The 24,815-nt window shown below is 36.6% G+C and overlaps 3 protein-coding genes and 1 long non-coding RNA gene across 8 annotated transcripts; 3 read left to right on the top strand and 1 right to left on the bottom strand.

Annotated features, from left to right (window-relative positions):
* The first annotated feature begins 386 nt into the window (after positions 1–386).
* LOC138886054 (uncharacterized) lies at positions 387–964 on the top strand. The gene is made up of 2 exons (XM_070167080.1): positions 387–678; positions 774–964. Exons 1-2 carry the CDS (start codon positions 387–389, stop codon positions 962–964), a joined length of 483 nt encoding a protein of 160 aa, XP_070023181.1.
* A 2,313-nt stretch (positions 965–3,277) lies between these two features.
* LOC138886053 (uncharacterized) lies at positions 3,278–3,622 on the top strand. Its single transcript, XM_070167079.1, has one exon. It carries the CDS (start codon positions 3,278–3,280, stop codon positions 3,620–3,622), a length of 345 nt encoding a protein of 114 aa, XP_070023180.1.
* A 3,372-nt stretch (positions 3,623–6,994) lies between these two features.
* Positions 6,995–9,646, top strand: LOC104235661 (uncharacterized). The gene is made up of 4 exons (XR_713240.2): positions 6,995–7,183; positions 7,404–7,511; positions 7,650–7,753; positions 9,245–9,646. It is a non-coding gene; the product is annotated as an uncharacterized lncRNA (long non-coding RNA).
* A 4,442-nt stretch (positions 9,647–14,088) lies between these two features.
* On the bottom strand, positions 14,089–23,817 carry LOC104235659 (uncharacterized). Of its 5 annotated transcripts, none has more exons than XM_009789470.2 (8): positions 23,603–23,817; positions 21,532–22,391; positions 18,397–18,585; positions 18,115–18,206; positions 16,330–16,389; positions 16,164–16,233; positions 14,790–14,993; positions 14,089–14,653 (listed from the first exon to the last, which is right to left on the bottom strand). In XM_009789470.2, exons 2-8 carry the CDS (start codon positions 22,237–22,239, stop codon positions 14,267–14,269), a joined length of 1,710 nt encoding a protein of 569 aa, XP_009787772.1. In that variant the 5' UTR covers positions 22,240–22,391; positions 23,603–23,817; the 3' UTR covers positions 14,089–14,266. The 5 variants fall into 5 exon arrangements, with proteins under 5 accessions (XP_009787772.1, XP_009787775.1, XP_009787773.1 ...); XM_009789473.2 differs by having other exon boundaries at positions 21,532–22,232; XM_009789471.2 differs by having other exon boundaries at positions 21,532–22,399; positions 23,603–23,804.
* Positions 23,818–24,815: the final 998 nt, after the last annotated feature.

Here is a 24,815-nt window from a genome sequence, read left to right as displayed (position 1 = left end):
CAGTGCAGCAGTCTCTTGTACCGAGAGGTTGTTACGAGTGTGGGGATCTAGGTCACATGAAGAGATTTTATCCCAGACTTTGGGGCAAGGAAGTACAGTAGGGTCATCATCCCATAATTACAGCACCAGCCGTCTAACCGCCTAGAGGTGGAGGGAAGGCAGGTAGGGGCCATCCTAGAGGTGGAGGCTAGGAATGGGGAGGTCAGCCAGCTACTGTTCAGTTAGGCAGAGGCCAGCCAATTAGTGCTCCAACTAGGTTCTATGCTTTTCCGACCAAACTAGATGTAGTGGCCTCAGATGTCGTGATCACATGTATTATTTATGTCTGCGGTATAGATGCTTCGGTATTATTTGATCCAGGGTCTACCTATTTATATGTATCATCTATGTTTGCTTATTTCCTGGATATTCCTCGCAAGTCCTTGGGTACTCATGTTTATATGTCCACTCTTATAGGCGATTCCGTTGTTGTAGATCAGATCTATCGGTCCTGTATGGTCACATTTTGTGGTTACGAGACTAGAACAGATCTTCTATTGCTGGATATGACCAAATTTAAGGTCATCCTAGGCATGGACTGGCTATCCCTATATCATGCCATCCTTTATTTCCATGCAAAGACTGTTACCTTAGCAATACCAGAGTTGCCTAGATTGGAGTGGAAGGGTTTGTCTATCGGTACATCCAGTTAGGTTATCTCTTTTCTGAAGGTTCGACATATGTACAAGAAGGGTTTTTAGCTTATCTAGCTTATGTTCGGGGTACTACTGCAGAGAGTCCAGCGATTGATTCAATGCCAGAAGTCCAGAAGTTCGCCGATGTGTTTCCTTCTAACCTTCCAGGCATGCCACCAGATCGTGATATCGACTTCTGTATCAATTTGGCTCCAGGCACCCAGCCTATATCTTCCCCACCATACCGTATGGCTCCAAAAGAGTTGAAGGAGCCAAAAGGAGAAACTTGAGGAGTTGCTAGCAAAGGGGTTCAGCAGACCAAGTGTATCACCTTAGGGTGCACCAGTGTTATATGTGAAGAAGAAAGATGGGACTTTGCGAATGTCATTTGATTACTGCTAGTTGAACAAAGTTACCATTAAAAATAAGTACCCATTACCGTGTATTGATGATTTTTTTTGACCAGTTGCAGGGTGCTAGGGTGTTTTCCAAGATAGACTTGATATCGGGGTACAATCAGTTGAAGATTTGGGACTCGGATGTTCCGAAGACTGCTTTCCGTATTAGATATGACCATTATGAGTTTCTAGTGATGTCCTTCAGCTTGACTAACACCCCAACGACGTTTATGGATTTGATGAACAGGGTGTTCAGACCTTATATTGATTCGTTTTTCATTGTCTTCATTGATGACATATTGATCTACTCGCATAGCATGGAGGAGCACGAGCAACATTTAAGAGTGATACTTCAGACCTTGCGAGAACAAAAGTTATATGCTAAGTTTGTGAATTTTGGATAGATTTTGTGGCATTATTGGGCATATTGTACCAGACGAGGTTATTAAAGTGGATCCCAAGAAGATTGAGGCAGTTCAGAGTTGGCCTTGTCCCACTTCGGCGACTAAGATCAAGAGTTTCTTGGGGTTAGCAAGTTATTATTACCAATTTATGGAGGGCTTCTCATCCATTTCAGCACCTTTGACTAGATTGACCTAGAAGGGTGCTCCGTTCTGTTGGTCCGATAATTGTGAGGCAAGCTTTCATAAGCTCAAGATAGCTTTGACTATAGCACCAGTTCTAGTGTTACCTTTCGGTTCGGGGATGTATACGGTGTATTGTGATGCTTTGCATATTGGCTTGGGTTGTGTACTGATGCAGGAAGGGCAAGTTATTGTGTATGCTTCATGTCAGCTGAATATCCATGAGAAGAATTACCCTGTACACGATCTAGAGTTAACCGCGATTATTCATGCTCTTAAGATCTGGAAACATTATCTTTATGGGGTGTCCTATGAGGTTTACACTAATCATCACAGCTTGCAACATTTGTTCAAGCAAAAGGATCTTAATTTGAGGCAACGCAGATAGCTTGAGTTACTGAAGGATTATGACATCACCATTCTTTATCATCTGGGCAAGGCGAATATGGTTGCGGATGCCTTAAGAAGAAAGGCAGAGAGTATGGGTAGCTTGGAATTCATTTTAGTAGAGGAGAGGCCATTAGCTTTGGACATTCAGTCCTTAGCTAATAGACTTGTGAAGTTGGACATTTCAGAGCCCAGCCGAGTTCTTGCATGCGTCGTTGCCCAGTCTTCACTATTGGAGCAAATGAAGGCTCGACAGTTTGATGATCTGCATTTGATGGTTCTCAAAGACACGATACTACAAGGTGGTGCCAAGGAGGTTTCTATCAGCGAGGATGGTGTTCTGTGACTCCAGGGTCGTATATGTGTTCCTAATGTCGATGGCTTAAGGGAGAGGATTATAGAGAAGGCACATAGTTCTCAGTATTCCATTCACCCAGGTGCTACAAAGATGTATCGCGACTTAAGACAACATTACTGGTGGTGGCGGATGAAGAAAGATATAGTTGAGTATGTAGCCAAGTGCCTAAATTTCCAATAGGTTAAGTATGAGCACCAGAGGCTAGGTGGCCTACCCCAGCAGATGACTATACCAGAAAGGAAATGTGAATGCATTACTATGGACTTCATAGTTGGGTTGCCGTGGACCTTGCAAAAGTTTGATGCAGTTTGGGTCATTGTCGACAGGTTGACCAAGTCGGCACACTTCATTCCAGTTGTGACGACGTATACTTCAGAGAGGTTGGCCTAGATTTATATTCAAGAGATAGTTCGGTTACATGGTGTGCCTATTTCTATCATATCAGATAGAGGCCCTCAGTTTACTTCTCTTTTATGGAGAGCCATACAGAGTGAATTGGTGACCCATGTATAGCTTAGCACCGCATTTCATCCATAGACCGACATGCAGTCGGAGTAGACAGTTCAGATCCTGGAGGACATGCTTAGAGCATGTGTGATTGACTTTAGAGGGTAGTGGGATTGATTTTTGCCTTTGACCAAGTTTGCTTACAATAACAGTTATCAGTCCAGCATCGAGATGGCTCTATTTGAGGCTTTATATGGTCGGTGATGTAGTTATCCCATTGGGTGGTTTTAGCCTGGTGAGGCTAAGTTATTTGGTACTGATTTGGTGAAGGATGCCTTGGGAAAGGTAAGGATGATTCAGGATCGACTTTGCACAGTACAATCCAGACAAAAAAGTTACGCGGATCAGAAGGCTCGTGATTTATCATTTATGGTAGGCAAAAAAGTTCTCTTGAAAGTCTCGCTGATGAAGGGGATTATGAGAATTGGGAAGAAGGGCAAGTTGAACCAAAGGTTTATAGGCCCATTTGAGGTGCTGAGAAGAGTTGGGGAGGTTGCTTATGAGCTTGCCTTACCTCCCAGTCTATCGGGAGTTCACCTAGTTTTCCATGTGTCTATGCTCTGGAGGTATCATGCCGAATTGTCACATGTGTTAGACTTCAGCACGATTCAGTTAGATGAGAGCCTGGATTATGAGGAGGAGCCAGTTTCCATTGTTGCTAGACAGATTTTCCAGTTGAGATCCAAGAGGATTTCCATGGTAAAGTTTCAGTAGAGGGGCCAACCAGTCGAGGAGGCGACCTGGGAGCCTGAGGAGGACATGCGGAGCAGATATCCACACTTATTCAACACTCCAAGTATGATTCTAAACCCGTTCGAGGACGAATATTTTTTTAAGTGGTGGAGAATGTAACAACCTGACCGTTTGTATTGCTTGCTAGAACCATGTTCCCCTAAATAAGATTTCTCGTACGTTTTTTTTACTGTTTTATGACTTGAAATCGGAACACTTGGTTCCTTAAGGTTGGCTAAAAAGGTCAAGTTGACTTCGGTCAATATTTTGAGAAAACAACCTCGGAATCAGGATTTGATGGTTCTAATAGGTTCATATGATGATTTCAGACTTGGGCATATGTTCGGATCAGGTTTTGGATGACCCGGGAGCGTTTTGACGCCTAACAATGAAAATTGGTTCTATGAAGGTTTTTAAGTTCTTTAAATTTGGTTTGGAGTAGGTTTTGGTGATATCAAGGGCCGAATGGAATTTTGAAACCGGGAATAGTTCTGTAATATCATTTAAGACTTGTACGCAAAATTTGGCGGCATTCCGAGTAGTCTAAGTATGATTCGGCGCTTTCGGAGCAATTTCAAAACGTGAAGTTCATATTTTGATCCTATTTGGTTTTGGGGTGTGATTCTTGGTTTTGTTGTTGTTTAACGCGTTTTGAGAGTTCGAGAAAGTCTGTATTATGTTTATAGATGTGTTGGAGTAGTTGGACAGGGTCCCGATGGGCTCGGGTATGTTTCGAACCGCCCAGAGTTAAATTGAAAAGAACCAAATTTTCTGGTTCCTTTTAGCAAACGCGGACAGACCCTCGCGTTCGCGATGAACGATTGGGATACTATGGGCTGGGGGGGATTTTTGCCTTTGCGTTCACGTGAGCTGGACTGCGTTCGTGGAGGTCTGGGTCCTCTAGCCTTGGCATTCGCGTGACCTGGCATGCGTTTGCGTAGATGAGGCTGAGCTGGGTGGCCGCTGATTATTCGTTGCATTCGCGTAGGCTAGGCTAAGCGAGCCTCCGTGTTCGCGAGGCTCCTTTCCCATTCGCAATGGGTAAAATTTCCTGGTCCTGGGCCATTGCCTTCGCGAACGCGAGGCCTATTCCGCGTTCACGAAGAAGGGGCAGCTGAGCAGAGAGTTTTAAAAATCGGGACTTAGCCATATTTGGGTCCATTTATTGCACACTTGGCCATTTTTGGAGCTTCAAAAGTAGGATTTCAACCTAGTTATTTGGGGTAAGTAATTTCTACCTTATGTGAGTTTAATATATTGATTATGGGTAGATTTTGACATGTAAACTTGTGGAATTTATGAGTTAGATGGAAAACCTAGGTTTTTGATAAAAATGAGATTTAATCACGAAATTGGTTATGAAATTTAGTGAATATTATATATTTGAGTTCGTGAGGTTATGGGTAACAACTTTCTTCAAAAATTTCCGGAATCCGAGCATGTGGGCCCAGAGGGGGGAGGGGAATTTTAGAAATCTTGCATTTAAGGTTGGGTAATCACAACAATAGTTGGAATATGGACTTTTGAACATGTATTGATTAGTATTGGATTGTTCGGCACTGAATTTGAGGGTTTGAGCACAACCTTGGATCGGAAAGTATACCTTGGGACGAGGTAAGTCTCTTTTCTAATATTGTAAGAGGGAATTAACCCCATAGATGAACTAAATTAATATGTGCTGCTATTTGTGGGGGCTACGTACGCACGAGGTGACGAGAGTCCGTATGTAGCTACTATTCATGCTTATATCCGGGTAGTGTTAGGTTTACACCATGCTTTATTGACACTGTTATTTGATTATATTTGTTAATTGTATCGAATAGGACTAAGTTGAGGATTTTAAGATTTCAAAAGTTTCAAGTTGAAATTCTTTTTTTTGGAAAAATTAAGGATATTATGGTAACTTGAGAAATTTATATTCAACCGCACCGCAAGTATTTTCTGCGAATGGAATAACTTTTCCACTACTCTCATGGGAGCAGGTCGTTCGCCTAGGCAGGTTAATAGATGCATCTATGGTTCGTGTCATTCGACCATCGACAGTGCACACAGTTATGTATATGTACATTTGGATCGGGTCATACGTCCTCGGCATAATTCGTACGTGATAATAAAACTGGAAGTCCCTTTATATTTGATATTAATTCATTAGCTTGAGAAATTACTTGTTTTAAATGAGGGAAATGACTCGGTTCTTATTAATGGTAAAAGGATTGTTCATTTATTTCTTAATTTGAGTTTTATTGTTATTTCTATCTATCATGTTTAATTAGAATTTCATATTATTATATTGTTGGCCCTTAGTAAGTGTTGGAATCGACCCCTCGTCACTGCTTCTTCGAGGTTAGACTAGATACTTACTGGGTACATGTTGTTTATGTACTCACGCTACACTTCCATACTTACATGTGCAGGATCTGAGGCAGGTGCATCTGGATATCAGTCCGGTGCACACACTTGATTACCACTTCGAGACTTCACGATGAGCTGTCTTCCGAGCCGTTCTGCAGCAGCTGGAGTCTTTCTTTTGCTTATATTTTTCTGTCTATTTCACTTCAAACAGTGGACTATTATTCTTTTGTATATTCTACTAGAATGCTTATATACTTGTGGCATCAAGTCTTGGCACACACTAGTAGACTTATGATTTGGGGTTCATTTCTATGATTATGATTGCATTCAGTTGCTTTCATTTTATTATTTTACATATGTCATTTCCTAAATCTTTTAAATTGAGGAAAGTTATTTACTTAGTAAACTTTTTAAAAATGAGAAACCACTAGATTGTTCAGCGTTTGCTTGCCTAACAACGATGTTGGGCGCCATCACGACCTATAGTAAAATTGGGTCATGACATATTACTTGCATTACTGTAAAATAACTGAGTATTGGCTTAGCAATGTTGTTGATGTTTCCAAACTCTTTCAATAGGTTATGTTTATACACTAAATAAATATATTCTAACATATGAAATTTATTTAACATAGGTGATAAAGAATAGTCATAAAATATGTGCACTTCTTGAATTTTAATCAAATTCATATAAACATTAGAGAAGAGAATATGAGAATTCTCGATAGAAAGAAAAATGCAGCGCTAAATTCTCTTGCGTTACTTTTCGTTTAAGTGTTGTTTACAAATAATATATTATTTGTTATAATAATCTATATATATATAGAGAGAGGGCCACAAGCACGGTTACGTGTCATCTCTCATTGTGCAAAAATATCATTTATCTTTTTTCCCCTGATCTTGCAGACTTTTTCCCCGGATTCTTTAAACTTTTGAAAGCAACTTTTACTTATCCTAATGAATGCGTCTCTTCATCTTCTAACTTATTTCTTCCAATTATCTATTCCATTCTTCTTCAGTCACAACGCCTCCCTCTCACACCACTTTTACAACTCCTAATGAACAAGAATTTCTCATCTGGCGGAGGTATTAGGGTATGGATTAATCCCCTAGACAGAGGATAAAGAACATGGATTGCTTTCTCCACGGAGGATTAGGGCTTCATCCCCAATAAGGATTACACAGCGCAAGGTAAATCTCCTCTTTCTACTTATACCATTTTTCGGTATTCATATTCTACGTTCTCCATTCTTTCTTTATTTCAGGTAACTTGTACCAACCAAATTTACATTTCTTGGTTATTTTTTTGGCCCATTTTTGCGAGATTCCTTTAATCTTGAATGGAATAAACATAAATTACATTCTTTGCACATGGAAGATTTGAAAATTGACAGTAATTAATTTTCTTCAGCTATTGAACGAGCAGAGAACGAGATTATAAGGAGCGCACCCAATTGAAGATGAACAATATGTGGAGCATATGTTACCATCTTTTGCATTGTTTTTCGGGGAAAATGATGTATACTTTACTTTGTCTTCCCTCTTTACTTTGTTACATTATCAGACTATTTGTGCATATATATGTAAGGATGCATTAAGGATGCTCTATCTATTTTTAAAATATGTCGCGAATCTTCTAACCTCTCTGTGATCTTAGGCGAGACCATGCATCCTTTCATATAAAGGGGACACGTAATGTCTGACACGGCAGAGGAAATCTATAGAGAAGAAGCAATCTCCAGTTATGGGAAATATTGGCTGGTACAAATTCTTCTTGTTTGTCGGTGGTTAATTCCATGCGTCTCTGTATTAAATCCTTTTTTCCCTTTTTTTTTTACGTTAGTTTTTGGCAGTGTACGACTACAAGTCTCCCAGCTTGGGAATTTGGATGAAACTGTTTAATCTTCTTTTTCTATTCCATTTGGATGTTATCGTGTTTGTCTAGAAAGCGTGATTAGTGGCATGTATGAGGTCAAGGATAGGGATTCGGGCGAAACTTTGTATCCTCTCCTTCTTCCTTTCCATTTAGCTTTCACAGTATTTTTCTTGAGAGTCTGATTTACGTTTAAGAGAAAAAGACTTAAAAATAAAAAACTGTGACAACGAAGTTACTTTGTTTGATTGTTTACAAGAAAGAATCACCAGTTAAGAATAATCTTCCTCTTTACCTTCTGTTCTTCGAGCCAAAAATTCAAATAGTAACTAATTGTAGCAAAGTTGGATGAAGAAAGAAAATTGAAAAAAATAGATGAAGTGGAAGGGAAAAAGAAAGAAGGAGACAGAGTGCCAGGAGGATGTGAGAGGTAGTGGGTGAAAAAGATTCAGAGAGGTTCCAAAGATAATAGATGATTATACTTAAAAGTGTAGAGTCGTAGGTTTTTTACGATTGTCAGAAGCAATATATAAGCCTTAATAGAAAGGTCGCAAAATACATTATTCAATCAGTTTCATAAAACATCTCACCACCATCAAATAGCATATCATCTTATTGGCTTTGCTATGTACATGTTTTTGTTCTCATCTCTGTCTTTCAACATTTTGTTCTAATTTATATTCTAGCTGCATTAGTTAGAATATACCAACTCATTTAGTATGACTTTTCTTAATTGAATGTTCCTATCTAATTTTCCTCATGAGGCTATATAATCAAGATTTTTTTTACATTTTAGATTGAAAAGGAACTACTGAATTTGGTTAGTGCATTGGGTATAATCAATTGCTCAACAAGCATCAATTTACTTTTCAGTTCTATCCATTATTTTTCCATAGTCTGGATATGGATGAATTCATTGGTCGAGTGACTATTAAAGATAAATGTTCAACTCCTTTACCTAATCGGCATAGTTAAGAAGTAGCTTATATACAGTTATATCTCTTTGAATTTTCAAGATTCTGGCCTAATAACTAAGGACTCTATTGCTTTTGGGAATTTGGTTATATCTGTTAGCTATTTTGGGGACTTTGTTTATATTGGAGTTTGGTTATATATGGTAGAATTACTTTTGTTTTGAGATACTTTGAAGTGCTGCTGCTAGAAGAGCAGTACACAGTGCTCCACTTATTAATGCTGGAGATTGTCCTGGACAATCAAGCCTAGTTTTGAATCTATTTAAAATAATTTTATTTCTGAGACTTGAGACTGAATAAGTTTGCTTGCCTTTTTATCCTAGCATAATTTTAGTACTTTAATCTGGTGGTTATACACTAAAGAAAGTTTATCAATATGTGAGGACTGATTGATTCGTTAAATAGGTGGGTGTTGCAGACTTTCGCCGGCTGAATTTTGAGGCTTTATTAAGAAGATGGAAGTCCTGGTTGTTGCTGAATTGAGCAACCAATCAAGCGGGCACAACTGAAGCAAAGAAGGAGAAGGAAATAGTGGTTGAAGCCGAAGCTGAGAATGACGAGAAACCGGCACCATAAAAGTTGTTGTTCCTCCTAAAACAGAAGTTAAGAATAGTAAAGCCATATTAGTCAAAGTGGAAGAACACCAACAACAGAAACAGAAGCACAAAATATTTGATATGACAGTTAAAAGACAAATTTTACCCTTCATTATTCATATGTAAAAATTTTCTTATCATCATTTTCTTTTCCCCTGTCCTATTTCAATTTTTACAGGAAGACAATTTTTACTCTTCATTATTGTTCTCTCTTTCTTCCCTCCCTATCCCTTTTTAAGTTTGTGCATAAATTCTCAAACCGTTATTTCCTTTTTGATTCCTTAGAGCCTTTTCATCAATATAGTACTTTTTAAAAATCCACTTCTAAAAATTGTATTTCAATATTTTTGTTTCTTAAATCGTATGATAATATGGAGGTTTATTTAGACGATAATAGAGGTGTTGTAACTTAAATTTTGTTTCACTTTCGAGTTAGTAAAAAAAACTTAATGCATAAAAATTTTAAACTTTTTTACTTAACCAATTGTGATCATTGTAATAGTTTATGGTAAAAACATGAAAAAAAATGTTTGATTAGTAGAGATTGATTGAGTTCTTTTATGTTCTTAATTATTTAATCATTTTCTATTTTAATTTACGATCGCGCGAAGCGCGTGCAAATTTACTAGTATAATAATAATAATAGTAATATTTATTAATAAATGTAGTTAGAGACTTTGAGCTCTAATGAGGAGAAAGAAAGTTAAAAATGAAAGAAGAATGATTTTGGGTATCACGCAATTACTAAGAAAAATGATAAATATCTAATTAATAAGCAATTATGGGAAAAGGGGAATGTATGAAACATTATAAGAAGATTTAAGAAGATGATAGTTTGAGTTTATAAACGAAATGGTTTAAAGAATATAATAAAATCGAGGAATAAAAAAGACGCAAGACATTATTGAGATAATTTACTTAAACAATATATATATATATATATATATATATATATATATATATATATATAGTAATTACATATTATTGGGCGTTAATGTTGAGAAAAAGTTTTAAAATAAGAAAAACATAATTGTATTTTCTGGTTTAAAGATAGATTATGTCACCTTTCCTTGATATAATATTTTAATTAATCTAATTAAGCAGGAAAGAATGGAAAGTGAAGGCAGAAGGAATAGCAGATATAGAAGGGAAAAACAGCAAAAAAAATAGAAATAAGCTATAACAATAAACAAATAGAAAGACTCCACAAAGAAAATCACTTTACTTTATTTTAATTGACTATTACATCAACATCGTAAGAGTACTAATTTCTTGAAACTTATTTTCAATTAAAGAGATCAAAGAGCAGTTTGATTAAGGAAAATACGTCAATTTTACATAAAACTATCTCATTGCATGTGAGAGATATTTATCTACTACTTGAGGTGAAAATAACTCCAATTTATTTTCAATTGCTGTAATAATTTTATGGGGCGCCTTATTTGGCCGCCCCCATTTGACATGTACCCTCTTTTTAAAAAAAAAAATTAATTAGTATCCAAAGTACATGTAACTTCAAGTTTTTTCCTCCTCCTCATCCTCCTTCTTCTTAGCTACTTTGGAAACAAAGGTGAAGGAGAATTTACATAGTATTTGTGAGCAAGTTTTAAGGTAGTTTATGGTGTTTTACAGTAGTGAGTTGCTGCAGCGCTCCTTTCTTTGCAATTGCTTAGGGCTTCTTCATCTCCTTCTTCATAATTGCAAAATGGGTCTGTTAGATTTTTTTTTTTGACAAATTTATGATTGTGTTTCTTCTTTATGATAATTGAATGTTATGTTTTAAATTTGAGATAGTTTGGAGTAGATTAGATATTGAATCGTGTATTGAATTATTGAAATTTGAAAAATAAATTTCTGTTTTTGGGCAACTTGCACTTTAGACTTATTTGGCCTTAAGTGCATGAAAATATTTGATGCACTTCAACCTATTTGGCCTCAAATGTAAATTTTTCACTTCAGACCTATTTGGCCTTAAGTGTATGAAAACATATGTTGCACTTCAGACCTACTTGTCGTAAGTGCAAAGTTTCACTTCAGACCTTGTACTTCAGAACTATTTGGCCTTAAGTGCATCTTAAGTGTAATTTTTGCACTTTAGAATTAATTGGCTTTAAGTGCATTTCACTTCAGACTTTTTTTCTTCAAAAGTGGGTAGACTTGCAAATTTTTGTGCAAAGTGGATATAAGTTCAATGGTAACCCCAAAATAAAATATAGATGCAAATGCCCCCCAACTGCTTCACCCACTGTATTGGTAAATATTTGCATTATTTGTTACACCTGCAACAAAACCTCAGCTTTAACACAAGTTGGGGTTTAAAATATTAATATTTTAGATGAATCATAATCAGAAAACTATATTGAGTAATAGACATATTATAACGATTCGACCGGTCGTTTTGTGTATTTGAGTCTCGTTTCCCCTTTTGAAGTTTTACACGTGTATTTTTCCTTTATGGCTTGCGAGATTGGTTAATTTCGTTCCGGAAAAGTTTTGGGTTAATCTTGACCCTTTGTTTCTTGGTTTAAAGCCTAAGTTGAAAATGTTGACTAAAGTTTGACTTTTGTGAAAAGAATCCCGGAATGGTGTTTTGATAGCTTCGTATTGTAATTTTGTACTATGGTGTATGCCCAGAATTTAATTCGGAGGTGTCTAGGTTGATTTGACTTGTTTTGCCGGAAGTTGGCAATTTGAGGTTTAGAAGTTTCACTAAGTTTGACTATAGGTTGACTTTGTGGCTATTGGGTTCAGAATCTGGTTTTGGACTTGGAATAGGTCCATTTTTCTACTTGTAACTTGCCTGTAAAATTTGGTGTCATATGAATTTGGATTGATAGGATTCGGACGTTTGGTTGCAATTCTTGAGGTTCTTGAGTTTTCTTTTGAAATTCACACGTTTTGATGTCCAATTCATAGTTCTAGATGTTATTTTTGTGTTTTCATTGTGCGAGCGAGTTCGTATGATGTTGTTAGACTTATGTGGATATTCAGTTTGGAGCCCCAAGGGCTCGGAAGAGTTTCAGATGTGTTTCAGAATAGTTTTGAACTAAATTAGGATTGTTGGTGCGTTGATGCCTTAGGTGTCGCAATTGCGAACACCAGCATCGCAATTGCGATCTTAGTAGGGGATCTCAGGTGTCGCATTTTGCGATGCCTGGATCGCAATTGCAAAGTAGTACCTGGGCTGGGTAGTATCGCATTAGCAATATTTCGTCGCATTTGCGACTGGAACAGGCTTCGCAAATAAGAAGCCAGTATCGCATTTGTGACTTTCCCCTTAGGTTGTTAGTAGCCATAATTGCGAGACTTTCTTTGCAATTGCGAGGGTTCACAATTGCGAACCCAGTGTCGCAATTGTGACATCTGCAACTGAACAAAAGGCTGAAAAGTCAGGATTTCATCTCATTTTCCTTATTTTAGAACCATAGACTCGGTAAGAGGTGATTCGGAGAGGGGATTTTCACCAGCAATCATTGGTTAAATAGTTTTAATTATTTTCCAACTATATTTCATGATTATATATGAGATTTAACATCAGATTTATGAGAATCAAAGAGAAATTTTGGGAATTTTTGTCTAAGTTTTGAAAAATGAAACTTTGATATTTGAGAGTCGAATTGGACTCGAATTTGAAAACAAACACATATATAGACTTGTGGGGTTACGGGTAGTCAAGATCTACCCTTGGGGGGAAAAGGGAACTATCCTTAGGATCTGGGTTGATTGTGTTATTTGAATTATGTGGAAGACGTGTACACGAGATGACGAGTATGTACACAGGCTTATATGTGGTATTTTGACCGTTTTAGACTCTTAGGCTTCTTCCATGCATTTAATTGAAATTGTCATAACATATTATATCTTCCATGGTTAAATTTACTCTCACATGCTCTATATTTGACGTTGTTAGCACATGTTCTATCTTTTATTGTCAAGTTTGCTCTTATATGTTTTAGTTGAAGTTGTTACCTCTCTTATTGTCTTGTAACCTCTTTTATTGTTGCAATATTCTTGTTTGAAGTTGTTTATTATTAAGATATCTTTTCTCATTGAGTATTTCTCATTTATTTTGTTATTATTGAGATTCTTACTCATATTGTGGTTGAGTCGTAGGCTATATGTTGTAGTAACATTGGTATTGTTGATTTTTGGCAAGTGTTGTGGCATATGGGCACGTGTGGTGCGAGTTGATTATTGTGTTGTGATATTGATACACATGCGATGGTATAAGGATAGGGGTTGATAGGCATGTGGTGAGATAAGGTGAGATTTATACGCATGTTACTAGTATGAGAATTACTTGAAGCCATGCTGTGAGATAAGGGGGCTAAAACGCGTGTAGCTATTTCGGGAAAAATATTTTCAAAATAAATGCAATGCTCACGAGGTGATATAAGGAAGATTGTGATTACGACCGGTGAAATGAGTCCGTTCGGTTATGATTTTTTTTGTACATTCCATATTAAAAAAGGCTTGCACTAGTCAATTTGAGCTAGAATTGATCATTCATCTTCTTGCCTGGTTCAACTATTTAATTAACCAAATCTGAAATGAATTGAAAGTCACTCAAGAAATTAAACATTAAACAGCTCTAGGTCAAAGATCCATAAGGTACCTTGATGGAGAAGCGCAGAGAAGACAAGTACAGTACAGTAAGGAAAACTGCTATTGGTATTACCTCTGATGATTGACAAGAAGAGTTGGGAATATCTTTTACAAGTAAACAGGCACCAATACACTCGAGCGCGCGCTAGGAGTCCTTGACCACTGGTGTCTTAATTATCCTACTACTGCAGTTATTTAACTAATGAATGGTTTTGAGGTGTTGAAATTATTGGATAAGAGCATAATTTGTGTCTTCGATCAACTTATCACCAGCTGTCGGGGGCAAGTTATGCCGAGAAATATGCTTATGAACCTGTGCGTGAGTCTCAGCCTCATGTTGGAACATGTTGACCAACTCCTGCAACTCAAGTTTCCTAATTTCGACCTGCTCTTCACTGATCGGCTTTTTTAACCCGAGGTATAGCAAGCCAACAGCAATGAGCACGATGCCTAGGACGACAAGGAGGACTGAGAATAGACCGAACGCATAAGGTGTGTTCGCAGCTCCAGGGATCCCGTCCACATTGATTCCAAAAAGACCGGTGATGATCGTAAGAACAAGGCCACATCCACCAAAGACAGCTAAATTATGAGAAACTCTGAGACTCTTATCCTGAAATTGGAACAATGTCCGAAAACATTACATTAGATGTTGAGAGAACTCTTAAGGAAAGGCCTTAGTGAAATGAAGTTTAATCATCTGGTATTAGAATGAAGTGGAACCCTAGTCGATTGAACATCAAACAAACCTGCAACCATGCACGGAGATTGCTCTGCATGACATCTTGAATTGTAAATATGCGTCCACGAACTGCTTCTTGCTCTTCAATCATTTCCCTCGTACTCTTTCTTATTCCTTCAAGTAGAATTCTAGTTGTATTTCCTCTCAAATGCTGAAGAAGTTCAAAAACAATCTCTTCCCTAGCATGAAGTGACCATTTCACTCTAATAACCTGCGTTACACTACATAACCAGTATCACTCGAGAACAGTTCTCATACTTGAACATTCAACAAAGCATGCAAAAGACAAGGATAAACGGCCTATATTATGTTGCCAACATTGGAATTTGAAATACATGATATGGTGAATAAATATTGCATTTTGAAGTGATATCAGTCGACTCCATCCCCAACACGAAGGTCTAACAGGGTTAAAATGTACTTAACATGTTTTGGCGAATAGCATACTCCCAGGAAAGTGATTATCAGCACAAGATCAAAAAGTCCTGAAGAACTTAAAATTCATGTAAATGCTACCCAAGGTAAAAGTTTGAAGAGCCTAAACACAGAACTTTTACTGTCACCGGCTCTCCGCTATTTAATACCACCAACCCCCTGATACTTAATAATAGATACTCAAGAAGGGTTCTTCAAAATTTCACTTTTTGGATATAATGTCCCGATCCATAGGATTTATAGAATTGGAAAAGGTGAAGTCAGTTTTACTTCTTGAACTGGGATCTTGTTCCCAACCACAGCACCTCCTTCAAATAGGAAACTTGAAAAGCAAATAATAATTGACAAACATGATAAGAATATATTGGAGTAGCTGCAATAAAGTTCGCAATGTAAACAAATACCTTCCAATGGATATGATTGAAGAAAAAGCTGAATGGTCATCTTAGGCGGTGTAATCCTATGGCAAGACCCATAGGATAGATAAGCAGCTTAAGTAATATATACTGTGACTTGCTACTAGTAAATTTTGTGCACTTCTCTCAGTAAATTCAGCTGAAGAACCCAGATTTTCTATACTTGAGTCAATTTACTACGATAAGCTGTTAGAAATTCTGAAAACCACAGAAATCTCTCTTTTGTTTGATATTTCATTATGATGGCAGGTTCATCTTCTTCTATTGGCGTCTAAAGGGAATATGACACAGCAACCAGTCCAACACTATTAGGTGATTCATCTATAACAAGATAAAATGCTAGTGTAGGTCATATTTCTTGACCCGGAAGGAATTTTCATGATGCAAGGAAAGAATAGCATGCTTCAAAGCTAATCCAGAATTACCAAGATATGACCAATAATATGCAATAAGTTGTCATGATTGATACTCCCTATTTGATATAGAAAGATTTGGGAAAGTAAGAAATTCAATCAGGGAACAAGGTAGACCTGTCTTGATAATCTTCTGATTTCCTGGTTGAGAATTATTACTAAGAGATTCAGATCTTCCTTGTTCCTCCTATTAAAAGAAAAGAAAACTTATTTATAACAGAATATGCGACATGAAAGAGTAATCGCTTCCAGGAAGCGAAACTATGACATGAAACTCTTTTACCTGTTAACAAACTTCAATTCCACTTCATCCGCTCCACCAAATATCGATTTCCGAAATAACCTTCGGATAAGCACGAAAAAAGAATTAGGTTAGGATTACTAGATAATAAACATCTGTTGTGTCATGGTTTTTCTTCACTCTGATGCTTAGAACCGTTACATGTCAGTTAATTATCCAAAATTCTGTAAAACTTGCATTTAAGGACCCTTCTGTTAGTTCTCTGACAAATAAACAAGTTTACACCGTAGTTTGCTAAAATTATTGGGATAAGACAGAACAAACACTTAAATTTCCGTCGAAAATGACATAACTGCACTGTCCTCACCCCTCTTTCAGCTCACTAGTACAACACCATTGATTTTTTCTCCACGGGAATATAACACCATTGACTTTAAGTGACAAAAATCACTATCACCCATCACTTTCACCACCCCCATCCCCCAAACAAAAATCACTTACTAAACACTTCACTACCTCCTATGAGAGTATGAAGAGTAAAGCATGAAGCAGACAACAGGGATAAATTCATCCACATTGATTGAAATACAATTTTTAGTGTCCTCATGCTGACACAATGAAAACAAGGTGTACCCTTTGGCAAATCCGATTTACTGGAGCAAACTTTTAGCAGGATAATAGCACTTACGGCAATGGTGAAATGACGTTGTCTTACGGGGTTGAGTAATATGGTGATGCTGCTTAGGTGAATGTGGCAGCAATTGGACCTCTTTAGTCTAAGGGGCAAGAGAGAAAGAGATGGCTACTAGGCTTAAGAAGTTCCTGTTCTCTTTGGAATAGAGAGTGAAGTAGAAGACGATAAGTGAACTGAATACACCTTTTAAAGTAATTGACCAGCATAAGTGAGCATAAAATTGCCATGTTAGCGGAAATCAAGCATATATATTGGACCTTAAGAGAAGGAGTGTGTTGAAGTGTGTGACCATCTCATCTAAAGTATAAGTTGTTAGAGAGAGGCCACTACATTTTTATTTACTTATTATATCTCCAACACTCCTTCTCACGTGCAGGCCTGATACTTTTTAATGGGTCAAGCACATGGAAATTCTTTGATAATGGATGGCGGTAAGACTCGAGCAGAGGCACTCTACCTGCTCTAATATCATGTTGAAGTGTGTGACCATGTCATCTAAAATGTTTAAGCTGTTAGAGAGCACACTTTGATTTACTAAATTAAGTTTTCAACAGAATGCAATCGTGCATGTGCCAATTTCATGAGCCTGAAGATGCTAACTGCATTTTTGAAACCCTATATAGTTACAAAAACCAAGCAATTACTTCCATATCAGAATTAACAACTTCTCATTTGACCTTAGATGAATGAACCTTACATGAACAGAAAGTTTCTCACTGTAGCTAGCAATTTGGTAGTTGCATATAATGGTAATTCTAGTCTCATATTTTATTAGAAGGTAACAAAATTTGTAAGGTGAATCTTGCAACATCAAATTGCAATGTTTTCTGAAGCCAACCCCTCTAAATAGATTTGGCTCAAACAGTGAGGCCCTTTGCAGATGCGTTTCTATAATAGTACAAAATAAAGAACATCCATAGCAAAAGGATTGCATACTCAACAGAAAGTGTTTGCATACTTAATATGTTAACAGCTCGATGAGTCTCTTCCTACACAAGAACAATTTGATATTGGACGCTGGGGCATTGCAGAAAAGCGTCCACTGAAGTTAGGCTTCAAATGTTTTCTACTACCAACTAGTTCTACAAGACCACACAGTTCACCAATTTCGAATGAGAAAGCAGTTTTCTTACCTGTCATCCCACCTAGCAAGGCGGCTAGCTAAATGCGCAATGACTTCATGTACTGTCCTTGGTGCATTATAGCCACCAGCAAGAAGAAGTTCCTATAGTGAAGAAATCAACAGATTATATGAGCCAAAATGTTAAGAGTCAGATACAAATACTTCTGCAACCAAAAACTAGAAGTCAAATTGAGATAAGAAGGATGTAAAGCTGAATAAGCATAAACGACCAGATGGACCAACACATAAGTTGTGAGAAAGGGCAATGTTTAGCATCCATAGAAAGGACAACCTGAACTTCTGTGATACCCAAAACATTGATGCTTTTTGCTGATCCTTTCACGTGCAAAACCGTAACTAAAAAGTTCTGTGCTTGCCAAGAACGAGTTACAACAGGGATGTCATCTTCATCAACATATGGATCACCAGCAGATTGCCCCAACAGCTCAAATAATAGCCCTCCAGCCACCCTTACTGGGACCTAATAAAATCCAACTTCTGTGAAAATGACAATATGATCTTCATTTCTTACAGCAGAAAGAAGGCAATCCCTTTCATTTTAGCTCTTTTATATTATGATATGAGGTTGTCACTGATACAGATAAGATTATTATCTCTTTACCTCCTCAATTCACAATGACAAGAAGAGAAGGCATGAAGCAGAAAAAATTGTAAATGTTGTTAGAATATTACTTTTGCAAGTCCAAACATTATAACTAAAACTGTTACATTAATCTAATAGAAAAGGAACATCACAGACAGTTGATAAATTAAGAAGATCCAAGATGGTTAGAAGCAAATATGTTAAACCCACTAATTACAATAGTCACTTCTGAAGCAGGTTGTTGAGATAATCCATATGTAATAGTAAGTTTTCAATCTCAAGGATGAAATGAAGATGGGGATAGTATATTTATCAAAGTACAGAATCATTCACCTCAGTAGCAGTTCAAAGATTATCAACTTCCATAGAAAAAAATATGATTGCCTTGGGATATAAAATTGGTGCCAGAACTAATAGTCATTAACAAAACACCGGTCTACCCATCTACAACCACCTATGATAAAATATCATGAGAACATGATCATTCTCTATAAACAAAATTTATATCAGATTACTGTTGATTCAATCAATTTTCTTAGCCACCAAGTGAAACATGTTAAGACAATCAAATTACTGCACTATCTTATAAGCAGATATATTTCTCCAAATGAAATTCACAAGTAATTGAAAAAGAAAACTGCAGCTGTAATATAAAAAAGTTTATCACGGTTAGAAACTTTTACACTTTTTAACACGCTCTTACCCCCTCCGTTCCAATGTATTTCCTTTTAGTCTATCCAAAAAAGAATGACACCTTTCTATATTTAGAAACAATTTAATTTTAAATTTTCCATTTTACCCTTGTGAAATGATTTATAGCCATACAAAAGTCTTTCTTTCTTTCTTCACTCCTTGCCCACTCAAACACCATTTGAGTTATGCTTGTCAATTAATGAAATATTTTTTAAATTACAATATAAAATTTGTTGAAAGTATAAATAGATAATCTTTTCGTATTATTAGGTTATAAGAATAACAATAACTTTTCCTAGATATTACCACAAAGGTTTTGAGAAATCAAAATAAGTCATATAATTACTATCATGGGCATAATTTCTTCCTATATTCAACTACCTAAATAAATCAACATTATCTTTCTAAGAATTTACACTTTTTTCTTTAATTTGTATTGTATTTTATAGCACAAAGACATTATTTAATAATAATATATATAATTTTTTAAAAACTTATATGCTTATTGGTATAGAATTCACGCGCAAAGCGTGTACCATGAGACTAGTTATATTAAAAGCGCGAACGCCCGTACCGAAATATTGTTCGTTTTTTTATCCTTAAAAATAGAATTCACAAGGGACAACAACAACAACAAAAAGTCCCACAATTGAGGTTTGAGGAGGATAGTGTGTACGCAGACCTTACCCCTACCCTGGGAGGGTAGAGAGGTTGTTTCTGATAGACCCTCGGCTCAAGAAAAATGGAAAGAAACAGTAGAAACAAGCAGAATTCACATGGGACAACATTGTCATTTAATTATTATGAGGACTTTGAAAACAATAAAAATTCTACTTGTTAAATCATTCCTTATTTGAACTAGGTAGGCAGTCCTAATATTTAGAATTTTAATATAAAAGAGCTTTATTTCCTTATAGGTCCCTTTAATTTGCTGAATGAAATGTAGTGAGATTATTACTTCTTCCCAAGTTTATCTTTTTCTTTTTCTTACTTTGTTAAAGTTAATTTAATCGTTTTAAACTAACTTAATTAGATTATCAATAAATTCATTAGTTAAAACTTAATACAATTGACCATTGTAACCAATAAATATATGACATCTATAAGGATTTAATGCATTGGTGATCGTGGTATGGATTTAAGTTGTATAATTTTCGAATTCTTTTTATAATATCAGTGAATTGTAACACGTGATAGTTGTTAGGTACCATTTTTAATATATTACAATGTTATATGAAGAGATTACCTGTAATTATCTTATAAGTTACATGGTTGGGTAAATACTTTCTACAGCAGTGCATAGAACTTAAATTCAATATGATAGTGATATAAAGGACACAGTGAGGTTTGTTGACAGTACAATTTGTTTAACAAAATGTATAGTAAGGTTTTCTCCTTTAATTTTATTAATTAAACTTACTGTGAATTGATCTATATTCAAGAAAATTATTAAGATAGAAAAACCATCGTATTTGTTTTATTTCAATTTGAACATCTCTTTCAACCTTTCCTATTTTCTTTCTTCTTTTAACAAAAAAGGAATCTTAAATTGAGATGGTAAATAAGTTTTTTGGATAGTAAATATTTTATTTTAGACTAATAATTAGTGTTTTTGTAATGTCAGATTCCCAGGGAAGCTTCTTCTAAGCCAATACTTCAAAACATACATTAAATTTATTTCATCTTAAATCCTCAAGGATAATTTGTTGTTGTTGAAACTGAAAAGGAAGCATAATAGTCTGAGAAATTAAAGTGATAAAATTATGAAACTGAAACAAATTCTAAGTTGAACATCTCGACGGATGATTAAGGACTTCTATATTATAATTTCCTTTATCAAGTTAGCGATATAAGATCAATATTCATTTTTTTTCATGAACATACACTTCTCTTTTATTACTCAAACACAAATTTTCATAAAACATTTATGCAATTTTTTTAAAAAGTTGTACTCATTGAGATACTATACACGAGCAATGCGCGTACCTAAAGACTAGTATATATAAATATATTTCACATGTTAAGCAACAGATAAACTACTAAATGTCAAACAGGTCAAGAACTAAATGTCAAACAGGTCAAGAATGCGCAGACATCAACGGAAAAAAAAAAAGTAAGCGAGTAGAGTACCTCGTACAAGAGGTGTTTCATTTTTTCACTTATTAGCCGACCTTCATCTCTTAAAGCAATACTAATTGCAGGATGTAACCACAGGGCATGGCTGAGCCATGCATCTACAGAAGGATGACCAGCAGTCACATGGCACCACCATATAGGTCCAGCTGGACGCTCCCAATAGGGAGCGGCTAAATCCGCAACAGTGAGGCCATCTTCATCATCCATGAGATCAAACTGCTGGGTGGACCATCCAGCATCCGCTTGAACAGTTTGCACCAGTTCAAAAATCCTAGCCCAACCAATAGGAATCCAACGGCTCCCTCCAACTCTATCCAAATTATGAAGATGCTGGTGGGGAGAGCTTTGGCTGTCCATCTTGCCATCAGCTGGAGAAATTTCCTGTGCTCTCGACTCAACAATAGGGGTAGAATCCAGCAAACTGTCCCCGTTGGTGCTCTCAGCAGAAGCCTCGGCCGCTTTAGAAGGCTTTCTAACAATTTCATTATCTATTTCATAAAGTGGTAAACCCTTTGTAGAAGATTTTGATCCAATTTTTTTCTGTCCACTAACAAACTCGAAAGCACAAATAAGACCATCAGTCCAGAGCTCACTCCCTGGCATGACATCCTTATGGTAGTGCCCTCTATTACTCTCTGGCTTCCTTAGCCTATAGCCCTGCGAAGAGTAGCCCTCGCTCATACCACCTTTATTCACTTTCATGAACAGCAGAAGCACAAGAAAATCACAAGTCAGCTATTTTCTTCTCAGCATAAGGAGTTTGCAACACGAACAGTGTCTGTTGATATTAAGTTAACAGAAAACCTTCTGAATTCGCAATTATGATATTACTAGGATGTTCCTCAAAGGCATGCCTGAAAAACTAGGATCACGAGTCTAGTTGAGAGGGCATGCAAACGAGTAGCTCAAGATTAAATACACTAAAATAGTAAGACATGTTTTACAAACTTTTTGTTATTTTTATCCTGCAATTGGAAAATGAACGAAGCGCCATTTGGTTGGGACCACCACCACCACCACCACAACAACAACAACAACAACAACAACAACAACAAAAAAAAACCCAGTGTTTTTCCCACAAGCGGGGTCCGGGGAAGGTAGTCTGGTTGGGACTAGTGGTAAGAATAATCCACGCACAAATTTCAATATTTATTAATATAATATTTGGTTTCGTTTATCTTTTTCACATAAAACTTAGCATTATTCAATAGAATATTTGATTCCATTTTTAGTTTTTCCATAATTAATACCCATATAAGTTATACTGTAATCAGTGTATTATTTATGCAGGACATAATGAGGAATACATGGAAACCACCAAATAACAAAATAACCCGTCAATATAGTATCAATATTTTATTTTGCTAAAAGAATAAAAACATATTTTGAACTATACATGGTATAATAACTTTTAACACAACAAACCAAACATTCAATAATAAGTAATCCCTACATTGCACTCCATGTATTACTAATCCATGCATTACTAATCTTATATCACAATTCGTGTATTACTAATCCCCGGACAGCTCGCTTTTAAACCAAACAACCCCTAACAATTGCTCCACATATCAACCCAAGAATACAGAAACACACCAAAATAGTAGTAGCTAAGTTGCAGGAACAAGCAAGGGATAGAGGGAAAGACAAATTTTATAAGGATACTAAGAGTATTAACCATAATAAGTTGTCTTCCCACAAGCTCATCCATTTATTTAATATACAAAGGTTTAATTAACACTGGAATTCAAACTATCATACAACTTCAATTACTTAATTGACTATCAGAATTTTGCCCATCATATAACAAGCAAGATTTCAAAATTACCAGTTCATTAAAGCAAAGAACACCGTAGAGTGAATTATACATGTCTCCTAAATTATGCAAGACTCCATTTATCTTGTCTTTAGTCAAAATGTTTTTAACAACAAGTATCAAATTGCTTTGTGAATTCCTCCCACTCTATGAAGTGTAAACAACAAATGTTACTTTTAGATGCAGTTGCGTAATCTGCAAGCATAAGAGACCCAGAAAGTCCAAAGAAGAAGAAAAGAAATGACTTACATATCTGTGAAATCGCCAATGGAAGTATGGAAAGGATACGATCCACAGGACACACGAAATCAGTAAAGTAAAGATGATACCGATAATTAGCTCATTTCTTCAGTCACGATCAAAATATAGAAATGGGTTATGGAAACTACAGACATCCATCAATAGCACGAAGCCGAGCGAATTGGACTAAACTGTAGTTTAGTTTTTTCTTTATTTTTTTAAACTCATAATAAGTACTCCCTAGGATGGATTTTATGGTCTTTTTTCTCATGCTCCGTAATATTTGATTTTTTCAAATATAAATTTTCTTTTCCAAAGTTGCCATAGAAGTAAAGAGCTTAGGAGTATTTGTTGTAACTGCAATAAAAAAAATTAAGGTTAATATGGTTGTATATGGGTAAAATCGCGTTAACGCATACCTCGATTTTTCGGTGGAAAAAATGAGGTAAGAGTATGAATATATGAGATCGAAATCGAAGCTGAGAACTCTTTGTATCGAGGCCCGAACGGAGTGCCCACCATCGAACCTGATGAGACAAGACTCCCCGAACCCAGAACGAGCTCCAAGACCTCGGAAAACATGGCAAACAGCTGCACAAACAGGGGACCATGATATCCGCATCCAACCGGATATCATGGCGCATGTAAGGCCCCAAAATTTTTTATCTAAAACCCGGAATTTTATGGTGCCAAGTTCGATTTATGCATTATTCGCCGCGGTTCGGACTTTTTTGGATTGAACAGTACGCTACAGAGTTAAAGGAATATGTTTTGCAGAAGTACGGTTTCTGCGGCCCATTATGCGGCCGCATAACCACTTTGCGGGCCGCACTTTGGCCGCAGAGTGGGGCAGTCTTTTTGGCCAATTTTGAGGTTAGTTTCACGGTCAATTATGCGACCGCATAACCATTTCGTGGGCCGCACTTTGGTCGCATAATCGTCCTTGGACTTTTGCGACGGGAGGTTCTGCGGACCGCATATTGGTCGCAGACCGGAGCAGAAAATTCAAGTCCCTGAGGGCCACTTTTTGCGATCATTTTGCGGACCGCATAACCATTATGCGGTCGCATATACAACTGCAGATCCTGTTCCGGGGCTTCATATTGGGGTTTTTATAACCCGACCCAATCTCGTTATATAAGCATTTTGGATCATTTTTCTGGTAAAAACTGATACTTTTATGGTGAGAGAGAGAGAGATTAGAGCGGGGAGGTGCTCTTCA

Source organism: Nicotiana sylvestris, chromosome 2 (genome assembly GCF_000393655.2).
Source record: "Nicotiana sylvestris chromosome 2, ASM39365v2, whole genome shotgun sequence".
NCBI lineage: Eukaryota > Viridiplantae > Streptophyta > Magnoliopsida > Solanales > Solanaceae > Nicotiana > Nicotiana sylvestris.
This window is presented reverse-complemented; position numbering and strand designations above follow the sequence as displayed.

Bases quoted from the DNA above. Each gene is read 5' to 3' on its own strand.
- LOC138886054 (XM_070167080.1), top strand. From the start codon at position 387: ATGTTTGCTTATTTCCTGGATATTCCTCGCAAGTCCTTGGGTACTCAT. The intron at 679-773 runs GTACATCCAGTT...GTACTACTGCAG, and splicing joins GTGGAAGGGTTTGTCTATCG to AGAGTCCAGCGATTGATTCA.
- LOC138886053 (XM_070167079.1), top strand. From the start codon at position 3,278: ATGGTAGGCAAAAAAGTTCTCTTGAAAGTCTCGCTGATGAAGGGGATT.
- LOC104235659 (XM_009789470.2), bottom strand. From the start codon at position 22,239: ATGAAAGTGAATAAAGGTGGTATGAGCGAGGGCTACTCTTCGCAGGGC. The intron at 18,207-18,396 runs GTTGTCCTTTCT...TCTTCACTATAG, and splicing joins TGGGTATCACAGAAGTTCAG to GAACTTCTTCTTGCTGGTGG. The intron at 16,390-18,114 runs GTAAGAAAACTG...GCTTATCCGAAG, and splicing joins CTTGCTAGGTGGGATGACAG to GTTATTTCGGAAATCGATAT.